Source organism: Ranitomeya variabilis, chromosome 4 (genome assembly GCF_051348905.1).
Source record: "Ranitomeya variabilis isolate aRanVar5 chromosome 4, aRanVar5.hap1, whole genome shotgun sequence".
Taxonomy (NCBI): Eukaryota; Metazoa; Chordata; class Amphibia; order Anura; family Dendrobatidae; genus Ranitomeya; species Ranitomeya variabilis.
Genome location: NC_135235.1, coordinates 202,934,843 through 202,951,813, shown reverse-complemented (window position 1 = coordinate 202,951,813; position 16,971 = coordinate 202,934,843). Strand labels below are relative to the sequence as shown.

The window sequence follows — 16,971 nt, the reverse complement described above, 5'->3', positions numbered from 1 at the left end:
CTGTATGTGATGATGAGAAAAACATCTTGAAAAGAACAGAAACTACAGTATATTGTATTCCTGTCTGTGATGATAATGAGACTTCTGAAAAACATCCTGAAGAGAACAGAAACTACAGTATATTGCATTCCTGTCTGTGGTGATAATGAGACTTCTGAAAAGTATCCTCAACATATATATATATTGTGTAATTGTCCTGACGATGGGAGGCAGTAGAGTTTCTTCCAGTGACAAAGTGGTGGTAGCAGTGGGATCTGGGTGACCTCCCTGGTGTTATCCGTGACAAACTGGTGTCAAGCGGGGTAATCTGCGTGACACCTCCCCCGCTGTCATCCTTGACATTTGACATGACTGCAGGCTGTAGGTTCGGGCCGGTAGACCGGCGGTCAGTCCATGCATTGCGGGCCATATACTGCAGACTCTGAAATGCGCTCATGTGAACCCGGCCTAATGCACAATGCATATTCCACCAATAAATTTGTGGTGGCAAATCTGCTCAGTATTCATCCCATGCAGACATCACTTTAATCATGATATCAGAAGTTTGTGGAATTAGTTCAGAAGCACAAAAGCACTGCGTGAAAGGTTCTCTTCTCCTTCAGATCTGGAGCTCCAAGACCCGCTGACAGCATGGCCTGGAGCCTTCAGCTGAAAAAATCTTCAGCCTCCACCAACGTGTCCATCTTGAATTTAGCCGATAAGCAATCATCCTCTTCAGAGTCAGAATCAGAAGAGTCTCCAAAATCTGAGGTATCCAATAACTCTGTTAATCTATCTATCTATCTATCTATCTATCTATCTATCTATCTATCTATCTATCTATCTATCTATCTATCTATCTATCATCTATTTATTACACTGGTCAACAGCATTTTTGGTGCCAAAGATATTTCATCGAATTTTGGGTATTTTTGGGGTGCTGATTCTGAATATGTCATCAGTTTTGCCAGATTGGCTCAAGTTTTTGAGATTTTTGGTATCTTATTTATAGCACTTGTTGGTAAATGCGACGCATCATCTCATTAATTTCTTTGGATTAGTACTTGAACTGAGCAGTTCTCAATATAGTTTTGTGTTAATTAGTGTTCTAAAAGTTTGTTCATAGCTTGATTTTTGCACTAACTTTATGTTGTTGTCTGTTTTCCAGTGAAAAGCATGAACTCATCAAGAAGAAGTTGTCTTAACGATCCAGACTCATTCTGTTACATTTGTGGTGAATACACACTGCCAAAACATAGAAGAAACATAACAGACTTCGTAAAAAAAGTGTATTTTGCCTATTTTGGGGTTATGCTTGGGGACCAAGACAAGTTTTGGGCACCACACATAGTGTGCAAAGCATGTATCGAATTATTACGAAAATGGAGCAAAGGACAAAGAAAAAGCTTCAAATTTGGTGTTCCAATGGTGTGGAGAGAGCCAAAAAATCATCATGATGACTGTTATTTATGGTAAACACAGGTACAGGCACATCTTCACAATGAGGGACAGGCCTTCTTGCAGATTCCATGTTACTCCCATTTTCGTTTCTTATGCTTATTGAATCCTTGCACTTGCACTGCACAGAAATAACAGTCATCATGATGATTTTTTGGCTCTCTCCACACCATTGGAACACCAAATTTGAAGCTTTTTCTTTGTCCTTTGCTCCCTTTTTGTAATAATTCGATACATGCTTTGCACACTATGTGTGGTGCCCAAAACTTGTCTTGGTCCCCAAGCATAACCCCAAAATAGGCAAAATACACTTTTTTTTACGAAGTCTGTTATGTTTCTTCTATGTTTTGGCAGTGTGTATTCACCACAAATGTAACAGAATGAGTCTGGATCGTTAAGACAACTTCTTCTTGATGAGTTCATGCTTTTCACTGGAAAACAGACAACAACATAAAGTTAGTGCAAAAATCAAGCTATGAACAAACTTTTAGAACACTAATTAACACAAAACTATATTGAGAACTGCTCAGTTCAAGTACTAATCCAAAGAAATTAATGAGATGATGCGTCGCATTTACCAACAAGTGCTATAAATAAGATACCAAAAATGTCAAAAACTTGAGCCAATCTGGCAAAACTGATGACATATTCAGAATCAGCACCCCAAAAATACCCTAAATTCATTAAAATATTTTGGACACCAGAAAAAAAAATATTTTTTGTTGACCTGTGTTATCTATCTATTATCTATCTATCTATCTATCTATCTATCTATCTATCTATCTATCTATCTATCTATCTATCTATCTATCTATCTATCATCTATTATCTATCTATCAATCTATCTATCAATCTATCTGTCATCTATTATCTATCTATCTATCTATCTATCTATCATCTACTATATTTATCTATTATCTATCTATCTATTATCTATCTATCTATCTATCTATCTATCTATCTATCTATCTATCTATCATCTATTATCTATCTATCTATTATCTATCTATCTATCTATCTATCTATCATCTACTATATTTATCTATTATCTATCTATCTATCTATCTATCTATCTATTTATCTATCTATATTGTAAGATTGCTCTTACTGAGTGTATTGGGGGACACTCGCTTGGCACGGGATTCACGAAGTCAGGCACGATTTTTCGCTTAAACACAGTCTATACGGTTTATTAAAGTGTCATAAACCGGGTTATGCACAGTTCATTATATACCTTTCACGAAACACAACAGGCACCAACTGGTGATATTAACTTGCAGCTTTAAACACTTCATTTATGGCTTTGACTCACGGACACTAAACATGCTGGATCTCTCACTTCGTCCAGTTACCATGGGTGTCCGTACGCTGAACAGTTCACCAATGTCCCAAGTCACATACAGCACATATGACTCTGGGTCGCGGTCTCTACACACGCTGAACCTCACTCCGTTCAGTTGCCGTGGGAGACCACACAGTTCATAGAACGTCACAAGCACCAACAGTCTGTATAGTACCTGTCGGGAGCTCCTGCTCCACCTGCTGACTCCTTGTCAGTCCACTCCTCCGGGTAAGCTGCCTCACAGGGATCACCAACTTGCCTGGCCGGCACACATTAGTCAGTCCAGACCCACCGAAGGACGGTAGCTTCCCCACACAGTAGCTGTCACTGGCTCTGCAGATCCCGGTCCTCACCTCGTGCTATTCAGGGATCCGGTCCTACTCCCAGGACCTCCCAACACCCAGGTTACACAGGATCAAACAGGTGGCCAGTCCGGGTACTATTCAGGACGTCCATCCCCAGCTGGGACCGTCCAATACCCAGGTCACCAATAGCAAAGTCCCACCAGGTGCTATTCAGGATTCCTACTCCCAGGAAATCCAACACACTGGTATGTGCTCTTCAGGATTCCTCCTCCCAGGAAATCCAACACATAGTTTCAGGACCTTCAGAGAGCATGTGACCCACACCCTGGTCACATTATATACCCTGAAACCACACCCCTGGATGGGAGTGTGGATGTGTGGCTAGTCTGTCCCACCCATCTCACACAACTAGCCTAGTAAGTCTCCCATACTAACTATACACCATTACACAAACTCGAGGGACTACAGGTCCCAGAACAACCACATTACATCAGACTTACTACGCAGACTCCCTCTGCGACACATATCGGCCATTCACAACACTGCCAGACTCTGTTCCACCACCATTATAACAACAAATATGCCTCCATGCATATCCCAAAGAGCACACACAGCGCCCCCTAGCTGCCACAGGGGTCACTGCACCACAATATCTATCTATCTATCTATCTATCTATCTATCTATCTATCTATCTATCTATCATCTATCTATCTATTATCCATCTATCATCTATTTATCTATTATCTTATCTATCTATTTATCTAACTATTATCTATTATCAATCTATCATCTATCTATCTATCTATCTATCTATCTATCTATCTATCTATCTATCTATCTATCTATCTATCATCTATTATCTACTGTATCTATCTATATATGTATCTATCATCTATCTATCTATCTATCTATCTATCTATTATCCATCTTTCATCTATTTATCTATTATCTTATCTATCTATTTATCTATCTATTATCTATCAATCTATCTATCTATTATTTATCATCTATCTATCTATATCAATCATCTATCTATCATCTATATATTATCTTTCTATTATCTGTCAATTATCTATCTAGCTATCTATATATTATCTATCTAGCTATTATCTATCTAGCTATCTATCTATCTATCTATCATCTACTGTATCTATATATGTATCTATCTATCTATCTATCTATCTATTATCCATCTATCATCTATTTATCTATTATCTTATCTATCTATTTATCTATCTATTATTTATCATCTATCTATCTATATCAATCATCTATCATCTATCTATTATCTTTCTATTATCTGTCAATTATCTATCTAGCAATCTATATATTATCTATCTAGCTATTATTTATCTATCTATCTGTCTGTCTATTTATCTATCTATTATCTATCTGTTATCTATCTATCTATCTATCTATCTATCATCTATTATCTATCTTTTATCTATCTATCTATTATCTATCTATTTATACATTATCTATCTAGTATCTATCTATCATCTATTTATCTATTATCTATTTATCTAACTATTATCTATCTATCTATCTATCTATCTATCTATCTATCATCTATCATCTATCTTTTATCTATATATATCTATTATCTATCTATTTGTCTATCTATTATCTATCAATCTATCATCTATCTATCTATATCAATCATCTATCTATCTATTATCCATCTATTATCTATCTATTATCTTATCTATCTATCTATTATCTAACTATTATCTATCTATCATATATCTATCTATTATCCATCTATCTATTATCTATCTATTAGCTATATATATCTATTATCTATCTATTGGCTATCTATCATCTATCTATTATCTATCTATTAGCTATATATATATATATATATATATATATATATATATATATATATATATATATATATTATCTGTCTATTATCTATTAGCTATCTGTTTTCTATCTATCTATCTATTACCTATCTATTATCTATCTTTTATCTATATATATATATATATATATATAATCTATCTATCATCTATCTATATATTATCTATCATCTATCTATCTATATCAATCATCTATATATCATCTATTACACAGGTCTGCAACTAAAAAGCTGTTTGATTATTTTCATCTAATTTCCATGTATTTTGGTGTGCTGAAAACGAAAAAAATATTGAAAAAAATCCTGGACGTCAGGATTTGCCACAAAATGCTAAATTCTCTTAAAATTTAGTATATTTTTCTCAATTGTTGGTATTTTTTTTATCTTAGGGTTTTGAAAGTCAAAATTACTATTAATTAATTCACATCAACGCATTGAAGATATACAATGCCCAAAAAATATAACTGCCGAGGGTGCTCACAGTTGGTGAAAAAAATGTCCTCCGAGAAACTTTGGTTCCTCCCCATAAAGTTCTTCTACCACCTCTCCATGTAAAATTGGGATTGATGAAGCAATTCGTAAAATCACTTCCAAAAGATGGAGAATGCTTCAAATACTTGGTCACCAAGTTTCCAGGCCTCTCGGAGGCAAAATTGAAGGAAGGCGAGTTCGTCGGACCAGACATTAGAAGGCTTATAGCTGATCAAGAGTTTATCAATACCATGACGCATCCTCAAAAAGAAGGGTGGTTTGCATTTAAAGAGGTCGTAGAGAAATTTTTAGGCAATAACAAAGACCCTGACTACAAAAAAATCATCGGACGAATGCTGAAAGCATTTCAAGCTTTAGGTTGCCTGATGAGTTTGAAAGTGCATTTCCTCCATTCCCACCTTGACAACTTTCCTGAAAATTTGGGAGCTGTGAGTGAAGAGCAAGGTGAACGATTCCACCAGGACATTAAAGAGATGGAAAGAAGATACCAGGGAAGATGGAGCATTACAATGATGGCAGACTACTGTTGGACGCTTCAGAGAGACATTCCAGATGCTACTCACAAGCGTAAATGTACCAAGAGAAGCCTCACAGGGAAGAAGAATCGATTTCAGTGTGTGTTAGTGAGCTCATTGCAGTTAAAAAATGATTTTCAGGAAACATTTGTATTAAAAAATTAATTTTATGAGTCTATTTTCATTTACTTTGAGGTATTGTCTTATTTAACATAGTTACTTAAATTGTCAGAAAACGTGATGTCCTATGACAAAACGGAGGTCATTTTCGGATTCAGCGCACTTAAAAACATAAAGATTACGTGGAATAACCAAAACAGCTCTTGAAAAAAATTTTTTTGCAGACCTGTGTTACCTATCAATTATCTATCTAGCTATCTATATATTATCTATATATCTATCTATCTATCATCTATCTATCTATCTATCTATCTATTATCTATCTATTAATCTATCATCTATCTATCATCTATCTATTATCCATTTATTATCTATCTTTCATCTAACTATTATCTATCATATATCTATCTATCTATTATCTATCTATCTATTGGCTATCTATCATCTATCTATTAGCTATATATATATATATATATATATATATATATATATATATATATATATATATATATATCTATTATCTATCTGTTATCTATCTATCTATCTATCTATCTATCTATCTATCTATCTATCTATCTATCTGTAATGAGTGAGTTTTCTCGTTACCCGAGTTTTCCGAGCATGCTCCGGTGTTCTCTGAGTACTTTGGGCGTGCTCGTAGATTATGTTTGTGTTCCAGCTGTTAGACAACCTGAACACATGCAGGGATTGCCTGTTTGTTAGGGACTCCCCACATGTATTCAGGCTGTCCACGGTCCACGTCTCTCCCCTCTTGCCCCATAATCATTTTACCTCCATTTTGGTGTGTGCGAGGGGAGACAATGCTAGTGGTGCGCTGTTGGATTATCTGTGACTGTATTTCATTTATCTGTTAAAACAGTCACTTATAACATATAGTTTGATATTCTTTGTATGTGTATCACCATTTGTGCACTAAGGTTTCTTTTGGGGTGATTTTAGAGTTTTTCAATTAAAACATATTTTTAAAGGTTATATGTTCGCACCCTTAAAATTCTTCCAGAAAATAAAGTATTCCTCCCAGAAAATAATTACATTTACACATTTTGTTATACATGTTTATTTTCTTTGTCTGTATTAAAAAAACAGAGAAAAAAGGCAAATTGGACATAATTTCACACAAAACCCCCAAAATGGGCAGACAAAATTGTTGGCACCCTCAACTTAATATTTGGTTGCACCCTTTGGAATAAATAACTGCAATCAATCGCTTCCTATAACTATTAACAAACTTCTTACACCTCTCAACTGGAATTTTTGCCCACTCTTCTTTTACAAACTGCTCCAGGTCTCTCATATTTGAAGGCGCCTTCTCCCTACAGCAATGTTAAGATCTCTCCACAGGTGATCAAGGGGATTTATATCTGGACTCATTGCTGGCCACTTAAGGACTCTCCAGCGCTTTGTTTCCATTCATTTCTGGGGGCTTCTTGAATTATGTTTGAGGTCATTATCCTGCTCGAAGACCCATGACCTAGGACTCAAACCCAGCTTTCTTACACTGGGCACTACATTGCGACCCAAAGTCCATTGGTAATCTTCAGATTTTATGATGCCTTGCACAGTCAAGGCACCCAGAGGCAGAGGCAACAAAAAAAAACCCTAAACAACCCCTCCACTATATTTGACTGTAGGTACTGTGTTATTTTCTTTGTAGGCCTCATTCAATTTTTGGTAAATAGTAGAATGATGTGCTTTACCAAAACGCTCTCTCTTGGTCTCATCTGTCCACAAAACGTTTTCCCAGAAGGATTTTGCCTTATTCACGTACATTTTGGCAAATTGCAGTCTAGCTTTTTTATATCTGTGTCAGCAGTGGTGTCCTCCTGGATCTCCTGCCATAGTGTTTCATTTCAATCAAATGTGGACGGATAGTTCATGCTGACACTGATGCACCCTGAGCCTGCAGGACAGCTTGATTTTCTTTGGAACATGATTGGGGCTGCTTACCTACCATCCAGACTATCCTGCAATCCAACCTTTCATCAATTTTTCTCTGCCGTCCACGTCCAAAGAGATTAGCTACAGTTCCATCGGTTGTAACTTCTTGATAATGTTGGGCAAAGTGGACAAAAGAACATCAAGATCTCTGGATATCATAGAATCAAAGAATGTTAGAGTTGGAAGGGACCTCCAAGGTCATTGTGTCCTATCCCCTGCTCAATGCAGAATTACTAAACCATCTAAAACAGATGTTTGTCTGACCTCTGTTTGTTTGAAGACTTCGATTGAAGAAGAACTCACCATCTCTCATGGCAGCCTGTTCCACTCAATCATCACCCTCACTGTCAAAAAGTTTTTTTCTAATATCTATCTCCTCCCTTTCCGTTTCATGTCATTGCTTCTCGTGTTTCCATGTGCAAATGAGAATAAGCACCATAATAACGCCTAGGCAGCAGGCACGATGTCTGGGTGTTATGTTTGACTCCAATCTCTCCTTCACCTACCACATACAATCTCTTGCCCGCTCGTGCCGCTTACACCTAAAGAACATCTCTAGAATCCGCCCTTTTCTCACCATGGAGACAACAAAAACTCTCACGGTCGCCCTAATCCACTCCCGTCTGGACTACTGCAACTCTCTATTAATTGGCCTCCCCCTCACGCGACTTTCCCCTCTCCAGTCTTTCCTTAATGCAGCAGCTAGGGTCGTCCATCTGGCTAATCGTTACTCGGACGTGTCCGCTCTTCGCCAGTCGTTACACTGGCTGCCCATTCATTACAGGATACAATTCAAACTACTTGTTCTCACCCACAAAGCGCTCCACAGTGCGGCACCCCCTTACATCTCCTCCCTCATTTCTGTCTATCGGCCTAGCCGACCGCTGCGCTCTGCAAACGACTTTCGACTAACCTCTGCACTAATCCGTACCTCCCACTCCCGACTCCAAGACTTCTCCCGTGCTGCGCCAATCCTCTGGAATGCTCTACCCCAAGATATTAGGACCATCCACAACTTGCATAGTTTTAGGCGCTCGCTCAAAACTCATTTGTTCAGAGCGGCCTATCACGTTCCCTAATCAGTCATTTTAGGTTTGTGTTTGCGTAGCCCATTCACTATCTCCATCTACCCCCCACCCCCGGAAGATGGCTGGACCATCATTGTAAATACATCATTGTAAATACACACCTGTGCTTTGTATCTCCCCCACCTCATTGTAGATTGTAAGCTCTCACGAGCAGGGTCGTCTTATTTTGTCTTATTTTGCTTTATTACTGTATTACTGTATTACTGTATTGTTAACATTGTTAGCTATGACTGTTGTTTTTGAAACTGTTAAACTGTAAAGCGCTGCGGAATATGTTGGCGCTATATAAATAAAGATTATTATTATTATTATTATTATTATCCCTTTACACTGTGACATAACATGTACATGTTACTTGCCACAGGTGAGCTTGACCGAGCATCACATGCTTGAAGCAAAAAGTCTATTTTGGGGGTTTTGTGTGAAATTATATCCAATTTGCCTTTTTATTTTTTATTTTATTTCGTGTTGCTCCAATATACACAAAGGAAATAAACATGTGTATTACAAGACATCTGAAATCTTCTGGGAGAAATACTTTACTTTCTGGAACAATTTTAAGGAGGCCAACACTTATCGGCCATGACTGTATCTTTAAATCTGAGTCCTTTGGTGATTAAAATGGGAAATAAAGTTAATGCTTGGGGGAATTTGCTCCTATCAGCTCTGGATAGGATGAATCTCATTAAGGCCGCAGTCGCACTCTCAGTATTTGGTCAGTATTTCACATCAGTATTTGTAAGCTAAAACCAGGAGTGGGTGATAATACAGAAGTGGTGATGTGTTTCTGTTAGGGTACTGTCACACAGTGGCACTTTGATCGCTCCGACGGCACGATCCGTGACGTTGCAGCGTCGCTTATCGCTCCAGCGTCGTAGACTGCGGTCACACTTTGCAATGCACGGCGCTGGAGCGATAATTTCATGACGTAGTTGCGATGTAGAAGTCATACGGGACATTGGGAATATCGTGCACACCTTTGTTACACGCTGCGATCATGCCGCCACTGCGGGACACTTGACGACAAAATAAAGTTTCAAACGATCTGCTACAACGTACGATTCTCAGCGGGGTCCCTGATCGCAGTAGCGTGTCAGACACAGCGATATCGTAACTATATCGCTGGAACGTCACGGATCGTGCCGTTGTAGCGACCAAAGTGCCACTGTGTGACAGTACCCTTAGACTTTTTCTCTGATTGTTCCATTCCTGGTTTTGGCTTACAAATGCTGATAGTGTGACAATAGCCTAAAAGGTGTCTTATGCCATGCATGCTCTATATTCTCCAAAACTTCCCTATCACGGGGTTACCACAGCAGTGTGGAGCCAGAAGACCACAGCGTCTGATTGCTCCTACTCCGGCGCTGGGAAGAAGCACTTCTCCTAATGTGTTTATTTCTTCTGGCAGAACAGGGTTAGTCGGCCATGTTGGAAATCCCTGTGCTCACAGCTGTGCTCGGTTAGCCACTCCTTTCCCCTTTATAATCTGGGCTCTGTTACTAATCCTTGTCAGAGCTAGCATTTGCTGCATGGCTAATGGAGGGAGAGGAGTTCATATGAGAAGGAGAGTTGAAGGAGTTATTAGTGACTGTTGCTTGGTTTGTATGCGTGGTAATTCATTATCCTTCTCTGTTTTTGTTTATTCCCTTACCTTTACACCCTGGTGCATTCATCTGTTATATGTGAGGGAATATTTTGTATGCCTAGAGCTTTCTGTTAACCCTTGTCTGTGTAGCCTTGTTTATCGGATTGGTGTACTACGGTGCACAGTAGCGCTCCCTCTTCCCTGGATGGGGAAAGAGAACAGATGGAGGGCTAACTTAGGAGATAAAGCAAGGTTGGGGGCTCCGGCATCTTCGCCATCTGAAGTGCAGCGCCCCAGAGTCCTGGTCGTTGCAGTACTGATGCTCCGCCGCTAAGGGGGGCTATGGTACGTCCGAAGGCACTGAAGGAGTTCACCTGACCAGGTATCACAGACACCAATACACTTCACAATCTGGCCTCCAGGGGGAGCTAAGGGTGCTATGTATTAGGCCACTCCTCACAATCTGGTAAAACTGGGGGTTAGATAGGAAGTTAGACAGAAGCTGACTGGGTTGGAACCAGGCAACATCCTGTGGCAGAGGGTGTTGCAGGGGAAGATTCAGGGGGGTCCCTGTCAGGGGTGGGATCCTGACAGAGGCCTAGCGAACAGAAAGAACATTACGGGACCGCGCCTGCACTCCGTTGCGGCGGTACCCCAAGAAAGGACAAGAAGCCAGGTTTATTGTGCTGAGTGAGAAACGAGATCAACGCAACAAGGAGAAACACCAGTAGGAGTCGTGCTGTAAGTCGAGGCAACATCCTACTGAGGCGCGCAGCCGGTGGCCGGAACGCCGAGGAAGTATTGAGCTCCAGGCCTTACTTCAAACCTACGGCAGGACAGTCAGTTATAGGCGGGCTGTCTCACTCAAATCACCTAAGCAGACATAGGGGGCAACATTTGGAGAGGGGCGACTCTAGGGTCCCGGAAGACCTCCGAGCCTACCCGTCATACGGGTGCGTCCTAGCCATATCATCTGGGGGACGAAGCAGAACATCATAATCGAGTTGTGTAGGAACTTCAGAAACAGACACAACAGTTGTGGGGACTATCCCGTAAGCACAGCAGGGGAGGACCACAACATACAAGCGCTAGAAGGTAGGCACAGATTTCCACCTGCAAAGGGAACCCTGGAGGTGCCATCGGACCGGCCGGACTTACGCAGCCTGGTTAACCATATTCCGGATTGAGGATCCTGAAGCCTTCAGTAAAGAGGTAAAGAGACTGCAACCTGGTGTCCTTGTTATTTACTGCGACCTGCACCGCACCATAACATCATCACCATCCACACCTTTCATTGGACGCCCCTCAGCAGGGTCACGGACCGGGCCTAGCCACCGTAACAACCCCAGAACCGAGACAGAGAGGCCCGGTACCGGGTACCCCTCGGCCCTGCGGCAGTGGGGGCGCTCCAACTTGGCGTCATGAACAGGATCTACTTAAGCCTGAAGAATCAGGTCATGTGTGCCTTGGAACTGTGATTTACTGTGCTTGGACTGTGACTTATTGCAAAGACTGTGGATTGCCACTTGCCGCCAAAAGTTCCCGCCAAAACCGCCGCCATTACAGCTCTAAGGAGAGCGCAGGAGAAGAAGAAGGGCGTGGAAGTGGGCGTGAACAAGCTGAAGAGCGCTGTTGTGATTCGGTTCGTGGGCTCCCCCGGTGGTCTCTTGTGGTACTGGTGTCCTGCAAGCTTTGCCTTCTCAGTTCACCTGTTCCTATCAGGATGTGGGAGTATCCTATTTAACCTTGCTCCTCAGTCATTCTAATGCTGGCCATCAATGTATCCAGAGTGATTCTGTTGCATGTTCCTGCTCCCAGTTTTCTGCTCAGCTAAGTTGGACACTTTAGTCCTTAAGACTATTTTTGTATGTTTTGTCCAGTTTGCACTTATGTGAATCTCTGCAGCTGGAAGCTCTTGTTGGGCTGAAATTACCACTCCAGTGGCAGGAGTTGTCACATGAGTTAAGGTAATTTCAGGATGGTGTTTTGAAGGGTTTTGCAGCTGACCGCGAAGTCCTCTGTTGTATCTTTCTGCTATTTAGTTAGCGGGCCTCTCTGTGCTAGATCTGCTTTCATACTACGTGTGTCTTTTCATCTGCTCTCACCGTTATTATATGTGGGGGGCTGCTATCTCCTGTGGGGACATTCTCTGGAGGCAAGCCAGGACTGTGTTTTCTTCTACCAGAGGTAGTTAGTTCTCCGGCTGGCGCGCGGCATCTAGAGACAACGCAGGAATGCCCCCTGGCTACTTCTAGTGTGGTGTGTAGGTTTAGCATCGCGGTCAGCTCTAGTTTCCATCACCCGAGAGCTTGTCCATTTATTCTATGCTTCTGATGTTTCCTTGCCATTGGAAACCATAACAGTATGGCCAGCCCAAATGTTTAATCTATAGGCTGAAGCAGGAGAGAAAAGGAACTGTGTGAAACCTTTTTTTTTTTTTTTTTCCTTCCTCTGAAGTTGCACTCCAGCTCTAATTGCAGTCTCCTGTTTTCCTCTCCTCTTAACCCCTGAATGGCTCAGACTTTATCTGTTGAAATATGGATCCCCAGAGTCTGGCTACCAATTTGAATAATCTTGCCTCTAAAGTTCAGAATATACAAGATTTTTTGTTACATGCTCCTCGGTCTGAACCTAAAATTCCTATACCGGAGTTTTTTTCTGGAGATCGATCTTGTTTTCTAAATTTTAAATACAATTGTAAATTGTTTCTTTCGCTGAGATCTCATTCTGCTGGAGATCCTGCCCAGCAAGTAAAAATTGTTATTTCTTTACTGCGGGGTGACCCCCAAAATTGGGCATTTTCATTGGCACCAGGGGATCCTGCGTTGCTCAATGTGGATGCGTTTTTTCTGGCTTTGGGGTTGCTTTATGAGGAACCAAATTTGGAGATTCAGGCTGAGAAAGCCCTAATAGCCCTCTCTCAGGGGCAAGATGAAGCCGAAATATATTGCCAAAAATTTCGAAAATGGTCTGTGCTTACTCAGTGGAATGAGTGCGCTCTGGCGGCAATTTTCAGAGAAGGTCTCTCTGATGCTGTAAAAGACGTCATGGTGGGGTTTCCTGCGCCTACTGGTCTGAATGAGTCCATGACAATGGCAATTCAGACTGATCGGCGTTTACGGGAACGCAAACCTGTGCACCAGTTGGCGGTGTCTTCTGAAGAGGCACCACAGAGTATGCAATGTGATAGCTTTCTGTCCAGAAGCGAACGACAGATTTATAGGCGCAAAAATCATTTGTGCTTCTATTGTGGAAATTCTACTCATGTTATATCAGCATGCTCTAAACGAACAAAGAAAGTTGATAAATCCTCTGCTATTGGCACTTTGCAGTCCAAGTTTATTTTGTCTGTAACTCTAATTTGTTCGTTATCTTCTATTGTTGCGGATGCGTATGTGGATTCTGGCGCCGCTTTGAGTCTTATGGATTGGTCCTTTGCCAGGCGCTGTGGGTTTGATCTAGAGCCTCTGGAAGTTCCTATACCTTTAAAGGGTATTGATTCTACACCATTGGCTAGTAATAAACCACAATACTGGACACAAGTGACTATGCGTATGACTCCAGACCATCAAGAGGTGATTCGCTTCCTTGTACTGTATAATGTACATGATGTGTTGGTGCTGGGATTGCCATGGTTGCAAACTCATAACCCAGTCCTTGACTGGAAAACAATGTCTGTACTAAGCTGGGGATGTCAGGGAAATCATGGGGACACATCTTTGGTCTCCATTGCTTCATCTATTCCCTCTGAAATTCCTGAGTTTTTGTCTGATTATCGTGAGGTTTTTGAGGAATCTACTCTTAATTCTCTTCCTCCTCACAGAGATTGCGATTGCGCCATAGATTTGATCCCTGGCAGTAAATTTCCTAAGGGTCGTCTATTCAATCTGTCTGTACCTGAACATGCTGCCATGCGAGAGTATATTAGGGAGTCCTTGGAAAAGGGACATATTCGTCCTTCTTCGTCTCCTCTTGGAGCGGGGTTCTTTTTCGTAGCTAAAAGCGATGGTTCTTTGAGACCTTGTATTGATTATAGACTCTTGAATAAGATCACAGTCAAGTATCAGTATCCTTTGCCATTGCTGACAGATTTATTTGCTCGCATTGAGGGGGCGAAGTGGTTCTCTAAGATTGATCTTCGCGGTGCGTATAATTTGGTGCGAATTAAGCAGGGGGATGAGTGGAAAACCGCATTTAATACGCCCGAGGGCCATTTTGAGTATTTGGTGATGCCTTTTGGTCTGTCAAATGCCCCTTCGGTCTTTCAGTCTTTTATGCACAATATTTTCCGTGAATATCTGGATAAATTTATGATTGTGTATTTGGACGATATCTTGATTTTTTCGGATGACTGGGAATCTCATGTTCAACAAGTTAGGAGGGTTTTTCAGGTTTTGCGGACCAATTCTCTGTTTGTTAAAGGTTCAAAGTGTGTTTTTGGGGTTCAGAAGATTTCTTTTTTGGGGTACATTTTTTCCCCCTCTTCTATTGAGATGGATCCTGTGAAGGTTCGGGCTATTTGTGACTGGACGCAACCGACTTCTCTTAAGGGCCTTCAGAAATTTTTGGGCTTTGCTAACTTTTATCGTCGATTCATAACTGTTTTTTTCTAGCGTTGTCAGGCCTTTGACTGATTTGACTAAAAAGGGTGCTGATGTTGCAGATTGGTCTCCTGCTGCTGTGGAGGCCTTTCGGGAGCTTAAGCGCCGTTTTTCTTCTGCTCCGGTGTTGTGCCAGCCTGATGTTTCTCTTCCTTTTCAGGTGGAAGTTGATGCTTCCGAGATCGGAGCGGGGGCGGTTTTGTCGCAGAAAAGTTCAGATTGTTCAGTGATGAGACCTTGTGCGTTCTTTTCTCGAAAATTTTCGCCCGCCGAGCGAAATTATGACGTCGGTAATCGGGAGCTTTTGGCGATGAAGTGGGCATTCAAGGAGTGGCGTCATTGGCTTGAGGGTGCTAAACATCAGGTGGTGGTCTTGACTGATCACAAAAATTTGATTTATCTTGAGTCGGCCAGACGTCTGAATCCTAGACAGGCGCGCTGGTCGTTGTTTTTCTCCCGGTTTAATTTTGTGGTTTCGTATCTGCCAGGTACTAAGAATGTGAAGGCGGATGCCCTTTCTAGGAGTTTTGAACCTGATTCCCCTGGTGATTCTAAACCTACGGGTATACTTAAGGATGGGGTGATATTGTCTGCTGTCTTCCCAGACCTGCGACGTGCTTTACAAGAGTTTCAGGCGGATCGGCCTGATCGTTGTCCGCCTGGTAGATTGTTTGTGCCGGATGAGTGGACCAATAGAGTCATCTCGGAGGTTCATTCTTCTGCGTTGACAGGTCATCCGGGAATTTTTGGTACCAGAGATTTGGTGGCTAGGTCCTTCTGGTGGCCTTCCCTGTCTCGGGACGTGCGTACTTTTGTGCAGTCTTGCGATGTTTGTGCTCGGGCCAAGCCTTGTTGTTCTCGGGCTAGTGGGTTGTTGTTGCCCTTGCCTGTTCCTAAGAGGCCTTGGACACACATCTCTATGGATTTTATTTCTGATCTCCCTGTTTCTCAGAAGATGTCCGTCATTTGGGTGGTGTGTGACCGCTTTTCTAAGATGGTTCATTTGGTGCCCTTGCCCAAGCTGCCTTCCTCATCTGAGTTGGTGCCCCTGTTTTTTCAGAATGTGGTTCGGCTGCATGGTATTCCGGAGAATATCGTTTCCGACAGGGGATCCCAGTTTGTGTCGATTTTGGCGGGCGTTTTGTGCCAGGATGGGCATTGATTTGTCTTTTTCGTCTGCATTTCATCCCCAAATGGCCAGACGGAACGTACTAATCAGACCTTGGAGACTTATTTGAGGTGTTTCGTGTCTGCTGATCAGGATGACTGGGTCTCCTTTTTGCCGTTGGCTGAGTTTGCCCTTAATAATCGGGCCAGTTCTGCCACTTTGGTCTCCCCTTTCTTTTGCAATTCAGGGTTCCATCCTCGTTTTTCATCTGGTCAGGTGGAGTCTTCGGATTGTCCTGGAGTGGATACCATGGTGGATAGGTTGCATCGTATTTGGGGGCAGGTGGTGGACAATTTGGAGTTGTCCCAGGAGAAGACTCAACGTTTTGCTAATCGCCATCGTCGTGTTGGTCCTCGTCTTCGTGTTGGGGACTTGGTGTGGTTGTCCTCCCGTTTTGTCCCTATGAGGGTCTCTTCCACACCTTTCATTGGACGCCCCTCAGCAGGGTCACGGACCGGGCCTAGCCACCGTGACAACCCCAGAACCGAGACAGAGAG

The 16,971-nt window shown here is 41.7% G+C and overlaps 1 protein-coding gene across 8 annotated transcripts in view; it reads left to right on the top strand.

Moving 5' to 3' along the window:
- Window positions 1-16,971, top strand: part of TSKS (testis specific serine kinase substrate) — a 33,119-nt gene that overhangs the window by 7,914 nt on the left and 8,234 nt on the right. For all 8 annotated transcript variants that reach the window (XM_077259672.1, XM_077259673.1, XM_077259675.1 and 5 more), the window contains one exon: window positions 603-750. In XM_077259672.1, the coding sequence (XP_077115787.1) occupies window positions 603-750 (148 nt within the window). The remainder of the gene's footprint in view (window positions 1-602; window positions 751-16,971) is intronic.